The sequence below is a fragment of the Tigriopus californicus genome, chromosome 3 (genome assembly GCF_007210705.1).
Source record: "Tigriopus californicus strain San Diego chromosome 3, Tcal_SD_v2.1, whole genome shotgun sequence".
Taxonomy (NCBI): domain Eukaryota; kingdom Metazoa; phylum Arthropoda; class Copepoda; order Harpacticoida; family Harpacticidae; genus Tigriopus; species Tigriopus californicus.
In genome coordinates this window covers 3,116,460-3,132,033 of record NC_081442.1, presented here as the reverse complement: position 1 = coordinate 3,132,033, position 15,574 = coordinate 3,116,460, and the positions used below count along the sequence as shown (strand labels likewise).

At 42.9% G+C, this 15,574-nt stretch overlaps 3 protein-coding genes and 1 non-coding gene across 5 annotated transcripts; 2 read left to right on the top strand and 2 right to left on the bottom strand.

Moving 5' to 3' along the window:
• Positions 1-1,009: 1,009 nt before the first annotated feature.
• LOC131877476 (eukaryotic translation initiation factor 3 subunit M-like) lies at positions 1,010-6,213 on the bottom strand. The gene is made up of 6 exons (XM_059223155.1): positions 6,030-6,213; positions 5,666-5,949; positions 2,702-2,920; positions 2,459-2,625; positions 2,145-2,387; positions 1,010-1,273 (listed from the first exon to the last, which is right to left on the bottom strand). Exons 1-6 carry the CDS (start codon positions 6,069-6,071, stop codon positions 1,044-1,046), a joined length of 1,185 nt encoding a protein of 394 aa, XP_059079138.1. The 5' UTR covers positions 6,072-6,213; the 3' UTR covers positions 1,010-1,043.
• Trnai-uau (transfer RNA isoleucine (anticodon UAU)) lies at positions 3,001-3,094 on the top strand. The gene is made up of 2 exons: positions 3,001-3,038; positions 3,059-3,094. It is a non-coding gene; the product is annotated as a tRNA-Ile (tRNA).
• Positions 6,214-7,364: 1,151 nt separating the features above from the next.
• On the top strand, positions 7,365-11,166 carry LOC131877805 (cysteine--tRNA ligase, cytoplasmic-like). Of its 2 annotated transcripts, none has more exons than XM_059223605.1 (8): positions 7,365-7,510; positions 8,482-8,884; positions 8,957-9,244; positions 9,304-9,756; positions 9,822-10,055; positions 10,124-10,489; positions 10,553-10,927; positions 10,997-11,166. In XM_059223605.1, the coding sequence occupies exons 2-8, from the start codon at positions 8,507-8,509 to the stop codon at positions 11,120-11,122; spliced, it is 2,220 nt and encodes a 739-aa protein (XP_059079588.1). In that variant the 5' UTR covers positions 7,365-7,510; positions 8,482-8,506; the 3' UTR covers positions 11,123-11,166. The 2 variants fall into 2 exon arrangements, with proteins under 2 accessions (XP_059079588.1, XP_059079587.1); XM_059223604.1 differs by lacking the exon at positions 7,365-7,510 and adding an exon at positions 7,517-7,661.
• LOC131877807 (uncharacterized) lies at positions 11,107-13,456 on the bottom strand. Its single transcript, XM_059223606.1, has 4 exons — positions 13,281-13,456; positions 12,656-13,039; positions 11,731-12,077; positions 11,107-11,383 (listed from the first exon to the last, which is right to left on the bottom strand). The coding sequence occupies exons 1-4, from the start codon at positions 13,388-13,390 to the stop codon at positions 11,214-11,216; spliced, it is 1,011 nt and encodes a 336-aa protein (XP_059079589.1). The 5' UTR covers positions 13,391-13,456; the 3' UTR covers positions 11,107-11,213.
• Positions 13,457-15,574: the final 2,118 nt, after the last annotated feature.

The window sequence follows — 15,574 nt, the reverse complement described above, 5'->3', positions numbered from 1 at the left end:
AAATTCTAGCCGAGGAGGCGATAGGGAGCGGACCCTTAATTCTCCCCTAACTCTGATCCAGAGGATCCAAGGAGGGTGCCATGATAATGAAAGGTATCGCACCCTGCACTCTCACTGACTTGTGATTACGGATCTTGAGGGAGCGATATTAGAATAACAATAGACATGTGAGGGGAGAACAGAACATTGAACAATGATTTTGGGCATGACACCTTGCAGAAGGCCCTTTAAAGAATTTGAGTGCAATTGTTATCACTGAATGATTTAGGCCTTTTTCGGATCACGACGGATGTGAACATTTCATTCTGTTCTGTAGTGTAATTTTCGTTTTTATAAAGTACACTAGTGATGGTAGGCCTGCAACAGGGTGTAACTGATATCCTTAGGGCCCATCAAAATAGATTTTATTGTAGGAGCAAGATGGTGGACATCTGAGACAATTCAAACTGAGTCTCTGCAAAAGAAATCGATTGGATGTGCGAAAACTTTGCCCTACTCCTCAGGACGACAACTTTCTCAACCACTTAATGGACTTCTTCCCAAGTTAGGTTGTATTGCTTGCCTTATTTACAACCCGAGCCAAAAGAGACAAGAGGCAGGTGAGGTTGAAACGTAAACTTGTGGATGCATATCAAGAAAAAAAAGCAAAGTGATCTGCCGAATAATGTGTTATCTTAAATACCAATCACAACATTCTGAAGTAATTTGCAGAGGTCAAGACATACCCATTATGAAACATGTGTGGTCCATTAGGCCTAATTGGCCGATTTTTGGAGGAGACTAGCACACAAAAAGCACGAAAGTGCATTCTGGCAATTAGTATGAAGACAAATTTTTCACGAAGCGCAAAGACGTCTTCATTTAATAACAAATTGAATTTTCTATTGTGTTCAAGTTTTCTGATGAGTCCAATTCTATTGGAGACTCCTTTTGAATGAATGAGCTAGCTCATTTGGATTGGACAAGACAAGAACCCGAAGGCGAAGAAACCAATAACAAGCCAAGCAAATGGGATTAATGACCTTTATTGGGAAGCTTCAATTCTAAATCTGGGCCTTGGTCGCCCGTTGATTCTGTCGCATGAGCTCAACTTGAGCCACGGCCAGTTGTCCGATGTGCTCGCGACTCACCGTCAACTGGGTTTTCCAGTTGGTGAGGAGCTGGTGGAGATGGTTCCAGTGTTGCTTCGTGAAGGTCCTATGCATGGTCGAAGAGACATGGACCACTTTGTTGGCTTGATCCAGTTTGGCACGAACCAACTTGGTCTTCAGCACTGAAATCATACACAAAAAAAAGGATTAATGGAGGTGAATGAGAAGGCTTGAAAACGGGGACGACGTTGCAGAAGGAAGACGTCCGGGAAGAAGGAGAAGTCCATGCCATTCGATTGATGAACAGATGGCTCACATGTGTCTCTTTTGGAACGAGAAAGTTCCTTGATTGAAGTGGGTCGGTGAATAAGGGGAACCAGTCAGCCCTTTGGAGGTTGTGGAAAAGTTGGAGTGGACGAAGGAAGGAGGTATTGCTCTCGAGAAAGTTTCCTGGCGTATTTTGAGAGACTTCTAGGAATCGTTTCATTTTGCCAAAGATTTTGTGCAATCAATGGCCAATGATTTAGTGACAGTGGCAAACGATGAATCAAGCGTAACTTGGCAAACCAAGAGATTTCTCTACCTCAAGTCAACCCTCTCAACAAATGCTCTTCACTCTCCAAGGAGGAAAGCATTCAATTGGTTAATTACTTAGGGTCTCGCGGGTAATTATGCCCCAGGCAGGAAGTGATAACTTACTTATGCTAAGCTCATAAATTTAAAGCGATGATGATAGATGTTTCCAACAAGAGTAAGTGACAATTCATGAATGATCATTTTCAATAGTAGTACGTATCCTTTGAGGCTAAATCAACTGCACGTTTGGAGACAAATGTTATGACCAAAATTCCAGATCAACCCTACCTATGCAAGCAAGGGCTGGCTAGCCTAGCCAGATCTACTAACTCTAATTTGTTGGTGGATCAGATATTAATTTAATGAAAAAATAAATAAATAAAGAATATAACTTTGCTATCTTTCACTGCCTATATTCCCAGTGGCGGTAGTAATGAAGTCCGCATAAGAACAAAATGATGTCAAAACAGGACTTACGATCCACCAAGAAATCCTCAACTTCCCCATCGGCCAATTGAAGGTGTTTCTGGATCTCCCCAAAGGACACTTGAGAGCGAGTCTCAGCCAATTGCATGAACGTCAAAAGCTTCATCTTGGTCATGTTGTCTTCGTGCTTTAGACCCAAACCAGTGACAAATTCCTTGTGGTTGTCGTAAAACTTTTGGTAGCCTTCCAACTTCTCGAACACGAAAATCTTCAAGAGATCGTGAATAAGTTCGCCTAAAATTCAAAAATACACAGTCACCAACACATAAAAAAAACCATAACATTTTATTGAATGAGTAACTAACCTTCCAAGAATTTGACCGGCTTCAGCTGGAGCAAATGATCCAAAAGAAACGTATCAGGATCTGCCAACGATGCAATGATACACCGTTGGGCCTCTTCTCGCGCCTGACTGGCGTTTTCCGTGGTGTACGTTCCCAAAAGCATGATCATGACCTCAGACGCAGGCTCACTAAAAAATACGAATGTTCCGAATGTCTAGGTGAGATATCAAGGATTGTAAATTCTCTTCAGGTTCAATTTGTTACCTTTTCTTAGCATTTAGCAAGACGCTGTGAAGAGTGCGGAGAAGTTTCTGCATTTGCTCATTGGAAGGGGGACTGGTGAGGAATTGTGATTTGAACGAATCCACATCCTTGAATACCAAATCCACCTGATTGGTGCGACCCGCTAATTGAACCAAGTAGAAATACACTTGGAAACGCATAGGGGACACCTCAGGTAAGCTTTGGTAAAGCGACCACATACTACAAGAGAAGTTCCACCAATCAAGCCACAAACCACCAATACAGATTGGTAGAACAGGTCTCCAAGTCACAGTACAAATTCCCTAGTGGCGCAATCGGTTAGCGCACGGTACTTATAGACAGTACAACTGATGAGCGATGCCGGGGTTGTGAGTTCGAGCCTCACCTAGGGAAAGATCTTTTTTTCTTTTTTTTTACTTTGCTGAACGGAGGGCAAACAATGGACGTGGAATGGGAGAATAGCTTGTTTGCGAAGCTGCCTAGCATCTGTCGACAGTTTACCGATATGCACAACTGTTTGTTAGGGCAATTTGGTAGGTTTTACGAAAGGCAGCATGTATTACTTGGATCAGAACATGACAGCTTATTATATCAGAACACGATTGAAAAGAACCTTTTCTTCGCTTAGTCAGATTTGTGATCAAAAGTTTGAGATTTCTTGAGATGACGCAGCATTGGCAAAAGTCAAGATCACAACGAAGAATGAAATGTCATAAAGCGGATTTCTTGTTTCAATGGGACAAAATAACCGTTCACCGGAGGCGCTTTGAAGGTTGGCTCAGAACGACGATTTGGGATAGAAATGGCCATTTCCATCTAGTTATTGATGGATTAATTATGATGATAATCGCAGATTCATTGGGTTCGATTATTATAAAAGATCGACTATATTTGAAAGTGAAGTGTCTAAAACCACTTCGTGGTTATTTCAGGTATTGGCACTAAATTTAACGAACTGTGGTTAAAAAAAAAAAACGAACTTAACAACCTTGAACCGTAAAGGTGACGCATACTTATTGCCGAAAAACTTTTTAGCCGTTTTTGCGGGCGATTCTACGCCAAATGACATTACAATAGTAAACCCTAAAACTGTTTACAATTGAAAAGACCCTTTGGGCGTGCTAAACAAGTCAGATAATGTCAAATCTACATTCATTCCGATTTCGTTGGGCCGTTGCATTTTTTTATTATGACTTTTCATTTATTTTTTGCTCTTTGCAGAAAATGTGCGATTGACTTTCAATCTTAACGTCATGAACGTAGTTGTCTGTTGACAAGTGTTGATTGAGTGGTGAGTTACGTTAGAAATGGGTTCGGTCAATCCCAACCTTTAAAAGTAATCCTACTGGATCAGTTGTTCTTGAATACTTTTGTTTGTTTTTTTTGCAACACAGTTCACGAAACAATTATTGCTTTACCATGAAGGAAAAAAAACAAATAAAGCTATTTTTTCATTTTTTTAGGGGATTTGGTTATTCACGGGCTTTTCTAACCGCTACAGAGAATGTAATCCCCGGTGCTATTATAGTGAAAGGTTTTAATTCGTCTATTTATTTGATTTCAATCTGTATATGATATTTGGTCTACCAACGAATTTGAGTTGGCAGACCTAGCTAGTCCTTGACAAAAGATTATCAAGATTAAATGGAGAAATCGGCTGATACTGGGTGACATCTAAATTTACTGATTTCAAGGCCGTTTTGCGGATAATTCATCATCCTAATAAAAATTCTCTCTCTACTTTTTCACCCACTTAGATGAACTTGATCTAGAAAAACCGCCCTTGGCCACAATGACCGAAGAAAGTGTTTGCTAAGCTGTTTGACATGATGCAGGGATGACCTCCTGGTCAAGGTAGTACAAGGCAGCCTCCAAAGCTGACTTGAGGCACCATTTGCCTGCATGACGGAGGTCCAAGATGCTCTTATATTCTTCCTCCTTTTGGCGTTTGTTTTTACAACGGCAGATGTTGTTATCGCATAAAGTTGGGACTCCTTTAATTAGCAGCTATCAAATTATGTCAGCAAAAAAATCGAGATATCACTGGGAAACTTTTTAATACAGAAGAGGTACTAAAAACCAAGCCAAAAAGCGCAATATTAGACAAAAAATAACTTGTCTAATGTTTAAAAAAGTCAAAAGTCAAAAACACAAGAAAATTCTAAAGTTGGACAATAAATCCAAAATAGCTTCTTTTCCCTAAAGTGCATTTCCTTTTTTTGGCACATTAATGATTAAACCTGTAACAGCTAATAAAAAATACAATGCTATTTGAACCATTCTTATCATGGATAAATGAACTGGAACTCAAAGCTAATGCTAACACCAGAACCAAAAATCATTGACCCTCAAAAGTTTGAGTGACCTTTTAAAATTCGCTGGTGAAAAAAATAAAAATAAAGAAGGAGCCAAAATTCAATTTTGCTAAACATATAGACGGTACGAGAAAGTGTCTCGCGACTTAATAGTCATGATCTAAACACAGCAGGCATGATTTTCTGCGGATTTTTATGCCTTACCTAAAACGACTTGCAATTCCTACCCTAATGGTTTAATCAATGACATCTATGGACGATTTAAACTTGGCGGTATCAGTTTCAGAAACTATTGTCATAGATCATTCAATTCTTACTTGCATTCTGAGTTTACCACTGTCTAAGGCCTGTCTTAAAAGAACCAGCCGCTTTCACCCAAACCAAAAGAGTGCTCCAACTAAAAAACTCAAAGTAGGCTGGGACAACGAAGCCGGTATATCTCTCGATTGGAATAGCCATCATTAGATGGCAGGCCAAGCAAAAGACCAGTCGTCTGACTTCGTAACTAGCAACACAAACATGACCAAGAACGGTGAAGGCACGCATATATAATGATGACTCTTAACCCTGCCACGAAACTAATAACGTATATCGAATTTCGGGACTGCCTTTGACCCGAATATTAAGGCTGGGGTGAGTAGTGACTTACACTTTGAGGCAGGTGAGTCCGATCTCATGGTTGGGCGCCTTGAAGAGCTTCTCGCACAAGGCCAGGATCAGGTTGCCGGATTTGTCCTCTTTAGTGACCCACGAGAACATGGACACGATACCGTTGAGCACCTCCTCCACCTCGGCGGGCACGGCATCCGGCTTGTGAATGGCCACATCGCACACACCGATGATCTTGTGCAGGTCGTCCTCAATGCCCTTGGGCGAGCGTTCGGCCGAAATCTCGGCTCCCAACTCCTTGAAGTAACCGCGCAACTCCTCGGCCTGAAAATATACTCAGTCCCATACTCAGTCCCATACTCAGTCCCAGATGTCCGACGCAAACCCAATGTACACCCAATTACCTGAGACTCCAGATCGATGTTGATGAACACGGGCACGTTCATGATGGAGGTTTCAGCACTCGGTTGATGGGATGGAATCGATGGAATCTAATGCAACGTGAGAATCAAGACAGACGAACCAGGATGATTGTTATTCACCAACCAAACACGCCGCAATAAGCAACGCTGCTGATGCTGTATCTAGATCATGGTGACCAAATGATTTGGCACCAAAAGAGCGCTAGAGTGCCTTTGTGGAAGGAAAAAAACGGTAGACTGAAGCCCAAAGTGGATTAGATTTTAAAGCCTTCAAGATCTATTTGAAGAAGGGCTGCAAACGAGAGTGAACAATTTGTTGAGGTAGTAAACGGGATGGATATGCATATCCGAGTGAAGACAAGAGGAGTTATGATAATAGCTTTTTGGCGAAACAAAATCTGACATTAGTCGAGAAACTAGATTTCAAAAATCAATGAAAATGCTTGGAAGATATTAAGAAATCGTATAACTGCTCGGTTCAAGTTCTGGAAGATGTATCTCCCGAACATGAGAGTACTGCTTATCTAGCTGTAAAGGGCCAGGTCTGGTCACTATAGCTCTCTCAAGACATTTCTTAGCAGTGGTTTCTGTTGAAGCCAGGGCAGGCAGCGCCCGATGTACCCCCATGTCTCAATGTATCAGCTGCCCGGCCCATAGTCGAGCCACAACGTGGAAAAAGTGAGATTAGAAGTATCCCTGAGAAATAGAGTGGGCAATGGCGATTATCATAGGAAAAAAGGAAATCTTTGAGTGAACTTCAAAGCATTATGGTGTCATGTCAATGAGATGGAATAGCTTGGATGTTGATAGTACACAACTAAATGGGAAAATTGGTGTCTCATGCCAAAATATGCTCTACCTTTCAAATCAGGGCTGCCCTTCTCTGGGATCTCGAGCCAATCGACCAGCGGTAAATGGCCAATCCGTCGCGAAAATGGACAAAATTTTCGGATGAAACTTTGGATTGATATTTATAGATATTTGAATTTGTCTTCATTCCAAGATTTTTTTTAATTACAAGCCCTGAGCGCCGAATATAACTTTTACCCAATCCTAAACTTTCGTCCTATATTTTGTTGTTTCGTTATCCTCCATCAATTCTTTAGCACTTCAGTTGTTTCAGCTTCCACTGGTAGGCTTCGATCTAGTAGTTTGGATTGATTGAGCTTAATTCAAGAGCATTAAAACAAGCCACACAGCCATCCAATCCCTCGAGCATAACGTCTACAATCAGTAACTAGCACTGAATCTCCAGACCGTCTTCATTCACTTGAACCGATGGACCCGGACTGGAACTCTTGGCAGCCCTGATTGACCCGTGCCGTATTGTCACGTTGTCAACAAAAATCTCAGGGCTGATCTTCCCAGTTCTGTTTGAGTGAGTTGGAGTGAGTGTCACTGGTGACTGTATTCCGTCAGTTCCAAGGAAGAAAGGCAGGAGACCCGTTGACCCGTCTTTTTGAGTAAGTCAAGCCGGGGGCCTTTGGGTCCGCGGGTACCTTCAGGTCAAGGCGGATTGCTCATATCGGTGATGCGCTGGCCCGTGCTGCGGGTCTTGACGGTCGATTGGCCGTTGGGCGTTGGGTTTCAGCTTCACCGGGGACGCCTATGCAAGTAGGTCCCAGAAAGAGCGAGGAAATTCATTGGATTCAAATTCACCCTTACCATGAAAATGATTGAATAGTGAGACAAAGTTAAAGTTGAACGGGTCAGCCTGTGAGGAAGAATTGGAAGAATTTTTACATGCGTCTTCTAGAACTAAATACAATCTAATGCTGTCCAACGTTAAATCTAAAGGCAAACAACCATGCACCCTTGGCGTGTCCCTCTGGATCCCAGATTAATTTTCAAGAGCAATGGAGAGAGAAGAGAGAGAAAGAGAGAGAAACGACAGTGGAGTTGCATGCTAATAAACTCATCATGGACGATGGCAATTACCCACGTCCAGTCGCATTTGTTAGAGAAAACCATGCCCAACGAAATAATTCATATTGATTTGAATGATCAAAAAAAGGAAAAGGAAAAACAAAATGAATAATTATGACCAAGTTGAATGCGTTTTGGGGCCAAATCGAATATCGGAATATGGTCTGCGTGAATTCCAATCGGAGACACAATATCGAGTTGAAATGAACGAAGCCCACCCGAGTTGTGACTTATGAAAAAACTAGAGCTGGTCGTAACCGGTGTATTTATGAATCAGCCATCTTTTCCCTCGTTTTAAAGTTCTATGCCGAGTTGATGCAAAATGCGAAATGGATCATGAACACATGGGGCACTTTATAACGTAGACCTCCTAAAATGGGTCTTGATTGCTGTCAGAGAAGGGAATAGTTTGATTCGTGGCCTTCGATATACTAGCTACTGTGCCTTGACTAGAATGTGTCGGGTTTACCGAGACGTGAGGGGCTCAACTCTAGCTTTTTCATTGCAGGAACCCCTTGCGATTCGTTTGCAGTATGACTACTAAGCGTGAACAACCCGCATGGCGCCCTCCGGCCAACGAAGCCCAACCCCGTTTGCATTTGTTTAACAGTCTAACTCGACAGAAGGAACCCTTTGTACCGCAGAATGGTAACCGAGTCACGTGGTACAACTGCGGGCCCACCGTGTACGATGCCTCACATATGGGCCACGCCCGAACCTATTTGTCATTTGATATCTTGCGCCGGGTGATCCAGAACTATTTCGGTTACAATGTGTTCTACGTGATGAACATCACGGACATCGATGACAAGATCATTCGGCGAGCCCGTCAAGGCCATCTCTTTGACGAGTATGTGGCTCAAAACCATGACAGTTCCAGGATCTTGGCTGATTGTCAACAAGTCTCGCAAGTAAATATTGTTTGAAAAAGGCACCGTGACCTTTCTGGGATCACGGACAGATGTTATGAGTGAATCTTGTAGGCGTTTGTGGAGGTGCTCAAGGCTACTGTGGATCCGGATAAGAAGGCCATGCAAGAGCGTCAATACAACAATTTATTGGCGGCTTTGAAGGATATGGATGCTGCGGCGCAAAGCGTCGATGCCGCCCAAATCAAGGTCAACCAAGAGCGTTTGTTAAATGATGCCAAAGATCTCTTGGGTGATTGGCTGGATCAACAATCGGGAGCCGGAATCACGGACAATGCCATCTTCTCTAAGTTGCCTAAATATTGGGAGGAAAAATATCACCAAGATATGGACGCATTGAACGTGAGTAATCCCCGCTTTCAAATGTCTTTCATCGTCTTAAAATGAGTTTGGGGGGACAGATTTTGCCCGCAGACTGCTTGACTCGCGTGAGTGAATACGTCCCCGAGAATGTAGCATTCATCGAAAAGATCATCCAGCGAGGTTTCGCCTACGAGTCCAATGGTTCCGTGTACTTCGATGTGGCCAAGTTTGACTCGGAAAAGGATCACTTCTATGCCAAACTTGTTCCCGGAGCCTTTGGTGATGCTAAGGCTCTCAAAGAAGGCGAAGGGGACTTGAGCGTATCGGAAGATCGCTTGAAAGAGAAACGCTCCGAGAACGACTTCGCTTTGTGGAAGATGTCCAAACCTGGCGAGCCCTCATGGGATTCTCCCTGGGGTAAAGGAAGACCTGGTTGGCATATTGAGTGCTCGGTGATGGCTTCGGCAATCTTGGGCGAGTCCATCGACATTCACACCGGAGGCGTGGACCTGAAGTTTCCCCATCATGACAACGAACTCGCTCAATCCGAGGTAGGGCCATCAATTGTCGAAATTTGGAAGCGTACAATACCTATGTGAAGTGAATTGGTTTGTAGGCGTATCATGGCAATGACAACTGGATCCGATATTTTCTCCATTCGGGTCATTTGACCATTGCTGGATGCAAGATGTCGAAATCTCTAAAGAACTTCATCACTATCCAAGAAGTGCTCCAGAAATATTCGGCCCGTCAACTTCGACTGATGTTCCTCATGCACTCGTGGAAAGATACCTTGGATTACAGTGAGAACACTATGGAATTAGCTCGATCCTACGAGAAGACTGTCAACGTAAGAATAACCTTCATGGCCAGTCCAGTGAGATTGTTCGGTTTTTTGATTCAATCCTCATGTTGTAGGAGCTCTTACTGGGGATCAAACATGTCCTGCGATCTAGTCCTGGTCACGGAGTAGAAGCCTTCCAAAAGTGGACGGACGAGGAAGTCGAATTGAATAAGCAACTGCAAACTTGCTCCGAAGAGGTCCACAAAGCCTTGTGTGATAACGTGGACACTAGGACCGCATTAGAAGCTATCCGCACGTTAGTAACGCAAGTCAACAGCTACATGGAGCGGTATGGCAAGACTCCCGGGGGTACTTTGTCAGTGAACCGACAGCTTCTCAAGAGTTGCGCTGTCTACATCACCAAGATTTTCGACACATTCGGTCTGCTAGCCAAACCAGAGGCAATTGGATTTCCCTCTGGTGCTGGACAAGGCACAGACGTGCGTACGAAAGGGATCTTTATGGTTCTTACATGACTTGAAATGTTATCCCATTCTTCTTAGGCTGAGGAGATCGCTATGCCTTTCCTAAATGCCCTGGCCGACTTCCGTGACACCGTCCGACAACAAGCCATTCAAATCAAGGCCACAGACATCTTGAAGGAATGCGACACCCTCCGTGATGACACTCTTCCCGAATTAGGCGTTCGCTTGGAGGACAAAGAAAACGAACCGACCGTCATCAAGTTGGTGGACAGAAACGAGCTGCTGAAAGAGAAACAGGCCAAGAAAGATATGGAGGAAAAGAAGCGATTGGAAAAAGAGAAGGTGAAAGCGGAAGCGGCGGCCAAGAAGGCTGCTTTGGAGGCGCAGAAAAAGATTCCACCTTCGGAGTTGTTTAAGAGCGACACCGACAAGTATTCCAAGTTCGATGACAAGGTAAAGAAATCACAACAAGTTTTGAATGCCTTAAATTGAAGATATTGTGATTTTTTTTTGCTGTTCCAGGGCATGCCAACCCACGATGTCAAAGGCGAGGAGTTGCCCAAAGCCCAATTGAAGAAGCTCCAGAAATTGTTTCAAGCGCAGGAGAAGAAGTATAATGAATATCTGAAGTCTCAAAGTGAACAATGATCGTTTTGTCATGTTTATTGTTAATACAAACACAATCCATTGCTTTCGTTAGAAATTGATTTTGAATGGGAAAACTTCCGTTAGAAGAGGGTCAAGAGGGTTTGACTAAATTATCGCCCATGTCAGCCAGGAAATCCACCACTTCGTCCAATTCGCGGTTCTTAGCTTGCTCATGAGCCCACCGAGCTTCGGCCAATTCTGGTGTCACTTTCCAGATCTCGTGATAGATTTTCTGTTTGCATGCAATGCACTTTTTGCCACCTAAAATGAATGGAAGCTAAGGTCAAGGTACAATTAACATTAACCACCACATGCATTAGAGTTGAGCAAATGTTCTAATATGACCGAGGCAATCTGACTTTGTTTACATTTGCTTAATAGTCAATTTAGAGGTAGGTGATGATTCACACTTTGAATTAAGAATAGCTTGATATTTATTCTGCAAACAATAAGTTAGGCTTGAATTATGGCACCGAATGAAACTTTAGGACTGCTAAAGACCACTTTCTAATGCATGTTGAAAGCACGCATGAAAAATGCTGATAACGTTTTAAATTGTCTCTCAAGTTGGCATCAATAGAACTACATAACCTCATGACAACAATTACCTTCAAAAGGTGGCGTTTTCATGTAAAGAATGAGGCAATCGTGGTGATAGCAATGGGAACAGTACACCCGCTCGACATGAGCCGCGGCATTCTCGTCATGAATAGCTTGCTCAGGGTCCTCGGGGAAGCATTTCTGGCGACAGATCTGACAGATCTCATCGGGATATCGGTGCACACTTTCAATGAGGAACGAACAAGCCGATCCAAAGGAAGGCCGAACCTTGAAAGGCGGAGCTTTGGGCTTGGGTCTCAATGGGGGCTCCACACAACGGCGAGCCACTTCCTGGGCTTGCGCCACAAACCAGACTCTGAACACACGTGGGAAATTGCTATCTGCATTCACCACTCTGGAAACAGGGTTCGTTCGATCAAGTCAACAATGCTAGACCATGTGAGTAATAGCTTGAGTTAACATCAATTAGAGATTGGCCACTGTGCAGTTATAATTAGCGTTTCTTTACCGGTTGAATTGAAATCAATATATGTATAAATCAATCATGGTCGAAGAAGAAAGAGAATGCTAATGAAGTATATATCAATGTGTACTTGAGTTTTGATCAAATGATCTTTTTCAGGTTTCAAAACAAGAATTCAAACATTTTGAAGATCAAGTTCAAAATATCTGTAAAATTATGTAAACCTGATTTCACTTCCCCCTCCAACATCTTTCACTTTCACTAAAAGCCGTTACATTGGTAGAACATCCTCCTCCCACTTTGCTACCCTACAGTAGGTTTGATTCTATACGGTACATAAATGACACGGGTTTGCTACTTAATCAACTGAAATGGACGACACGCACCATCGGATGGCAGACCATTTTAACTAACAAAAAAAAAAAGTAAATCAATATTGGTACATTGGGTATTCGATGTGCCAATTTGATATGGCTCTCAAATCCAGTGACCTACCCACTAGCACTTACTGAATTTGTTGGATGGGATAGTTGGGCGGGACTGCGAATTTGAGTTTGAGGAAATACTGTCGTCGCTTCAGGAAAAGACTCATGGAGGCCGTTTTCTGCGAGAGCTTGAGCCGCTCTTCCCCGTCCAGTTTGGCCTTGACCTCGGAGATCTCATCGGCACAACAAGACAAGGGATTCTCGTCCAAGAACTTGTTGATAAACTTGACCATGGGCAGGATATGAGGTCGATCCAGATGTTTCTGGGCTTCCGTCTCCGACACCTTGACCAAGCCGTCCAACAACTTGACCGATAACGTCTTGCTCTTCAACTCGATGAGGATATTATGACGAGGATAATCCTTGGGGAATGTGAAACAAGCCGTCACGCAGGTAAAATCGCTTTTCCTGCAACCATTACCATGATCGTATGTAATACCATTTCAAGTTCAAAGGCCACGTGATCACTTACTTGATTTGAACTCGAACTTGAGCCAGAGCGCACGTGATGAGGGTATTATGACGAGGATAATCCTTGGGGAATGTGAAACAAGCCGTCACGCAGGTAAAATCGCTTTTCCTGCAACCATTACCATGATCGTATGTATTACCATTTACCTGCAAGTTCAAAGGCCACGTGATCACTTACTTGATTTGAACTCGAACTTGAGCCAGAGCGCACGTGATGAGGGTGGAATCCGGCACGGATTTCTGGCAGATTCGCCGCAATTCGTCTAACTCGGCTTGTATTATATCCATGTTTGAGGGCGAGAATGTTTCTGAACAACACGACAACACGACTCTCTCTGCAATGTTATTGTTATGATTAGAAAGTGCCCTGAAGCAGGCTTGCCAAATTTGGAATAGTTTTGAGGGTCAACTACTGAGGTATGAACTTCCGTTCGGAAGTTTGAGCTAATTTAGTGCATTTTGACACAATTTCAAGATACTTTTGTTTCGTCAGTGTAGTTTAAGCCAACAAAGTGAATAAAGACGTTTCCTTACGGCCCTTTTTTCGCTTGTTGCGGACTTTCTTGCCGCTACTGGGATTGGAATCCCAGCCGTTCAAGACGAAAAATTTATTCATTTTATTCGACAATATCGATTGAACTGATGAAAAGTCCCTTAAGGAGGAATTAGGTCTGGGCAGGTGAACCGGCGCTAATTCAATCTTCAAAAAATAATTACATGCGTGCCCCCAAAAGCCGGGTTTACAGCCTGTTAATATAGTCTCTTCCTTGATCCATATCATGAGTAGACTCTTAGAGTCCGTTCTAAATGGCAAAGCTGAACGCCACTTCATCCAAAACGTTAAAATCAAACCAAAAGAACGCTGGACAGTGAAAGAAATTAAGCGATTTTTCTAATAATTTGAAACACAAGAGGTCTCAAATTCATTTCAATGTGACAAATATATTATATGTTTTGAAATAACTGGTTTTAAATACCAATTGTTCATGTAGTATAAGAGAGTAGATTTATGGCTGCTTTGGCCCTTTCCTTGGCCTTCTGGATTATGTTCATCGTCCCAGCAATTAACCACGCAATCCCAAGAAGGTCAGAACATAGAAGCAGTACCATACAAGGATCAAAATCGAGTTTGTTGTGGTTTTTACTGCAGCTGAATGGGTAACCAGTGGGCAGTGCAACTCTAGCTGATGGAAAGCAACGCTTCTACAATCAGAAACTATACCCTAGTAGCCGGTCAGCTGACATTCATTCGCTCTGAAAACTAGTCCGCCTGGCTAGCCTCATCGCACTCTTTAGGAGTTGCTTCCTCTATGGTCAGACTTGAACGACACAAATGCGGAGAAACCTCGCAACCTCTTGTCTTGTTCACGCGCTCTGACTTGCCGGATAATTTATGCAAAATAATGCTTTTTTGCGTTATCCGTATTATTCATTTATTAATATCATTTATGTTCGAAATTTCAAAGGACTTTAATTTTTCTTTCCACTCTTACAGATTAAAGTGTAAAAAAAACGAAAATAAATTGAATACCCAACTGATTGAGCACTTAGAGCAGGTCATTGAGGGACTGGAAAGACACGAGTCAGTTGATGTTGTCTATCTTGATTTTGCAAAGGCCTTTGATAAAGTAGAGCATGGCCTTTTGTTGAATAGACTGCATGACATTGGGATCCAAGGCAAGGTTCTCAATTGAATAAGAAGATTCATTCAGGATAGAATTGTTAAGGTCGAGGGATCCCATAGTGACACACATGTCAAGTCAGGTGTTCCCCAGGGCTATATCTTAGGGTCCCTCCTTTTATACTATTCGTTGCCCCGCTTCAAAAGCTTAGTATTACTGCCAGTCTGACGATACAAAGTTAGGTTCTGGTAGGAATGGCAAGATTCCACTTGCCTGGCAAAGGACCTAAAAATAATCTACTCTTGGGTTACGGAGGGTGATATGGCCCTGAACAAAATGAAATTCCGCTCAATGACCTTCGGGTTAAGTTCTTTGAGTACTCCACTCATAGCTGGTGGCATAGTTGGTGCTTCAACCTGGCAATTATCACAGCTACAAGACAAAGCACCAAAGTGATATCAGCTTCTGAAACAGACAAGACAAATCAATGACATTCTCACCCAAATCCAAATTCCAGCTCAGTGATGTTCATGATACCCTCTCGCTTGAATTGAACATAGCGACCCTTGACTGGGCCATGTCCTCAACATAATGGAAAGTTCGATGAGCATATCCAGTTGAAAGTGGGTAAAGCTTTTCAAATGTGTGGTTGGATATATCGCATGTTTAAGTCCAGAGATAGCATCACGATGCTAACTCTGTACATGTCGATTGTCCAGCCACATCTTGAATATGCCTCACCCATTTGGGCTCCAATGAGTTCAGCAGGTTTGCAAAGTCGAGCATGTCCAAAGATGTTTCACTAGGAACATCACAGGATTGAGAGAGCTCTCATATTGGGAGAGGCTAA

What these genes read in the sequence shown, in the direction of transcription:
- LOC131877476 (XM_059223155.1), bottom strand. Translation starts at nt 6,071, where the DNA reads ATGAACGTGCCCGTGTTCATCAACATCGATCTGGAGTCTCAG. An exon ending in ACATCGATCTGGAGTCTCAG is followed by an intron (nt 5,950 to 6,029) that starts GTAATTGGGTGT and finishes GTATATTTTCAG; the next exon opens with GCCGAGGAGTTGCGCGGTTA. An exon ending in GGACTCACCTGCCTCAAAGT is followed by an intron (nt 2,921 to 5,665) that starts GTAAGTCACTAC and finishes CTTCTCTTGTAG; the next exon opens with TATGTGGTCGCTTTACCAAA.
- LOC131877805 (XM_059223604.1), top strand. Translation starts at nt 7,579, where the DNA reads ATGCGCTGGCCCGTGCTGCGGGTCTTGACGGTCGATTGGCCGTTGGGC. An exon ending in CACCGGGGACGCCTATGCAA is followed by an intron (nt 7,662 to 8,481) that starts GTAGGTCCCAGA and finishes TTTTCATTGCAG; the next exon opens with GAACCCCTTGCGATTCGTTT. An exon ending in ATTCCAAGTTCGATGACAAG is followed by an intron (nt 10,928 to 10,996) that starts GTAAAGAAATCA and finishes TTGCTGTTCCAG; the next exon opens with GGCATGCCAACCCACGATGT.
- LOC131877807 (XM_059223606.1), bottom strand. Translation starts at nt 13,390, where the DNA reads ATGGATATAATACAAGCCGAGTTAGACGAATTGCGGCGAATCTGCCAG. An exon ending in CAAGTTCGAGTTCAAATCAA is followed by an intron (nt 13,040 to 13,280) that starts GTAAGTGATCAC and finishes TAATGGTTGCAG; the next exon opens with GAAAAGCGATTTTACCTGCG. An exon ending in GAAAACGCCACCTTTTGAAG is followed by an intron (nt 11,384 to 11,730) that starts GTAATTGTTGTC and finishes CATTCATTTTAG; the next exon opens with GTGGCAAAAAGTGCATTGCA.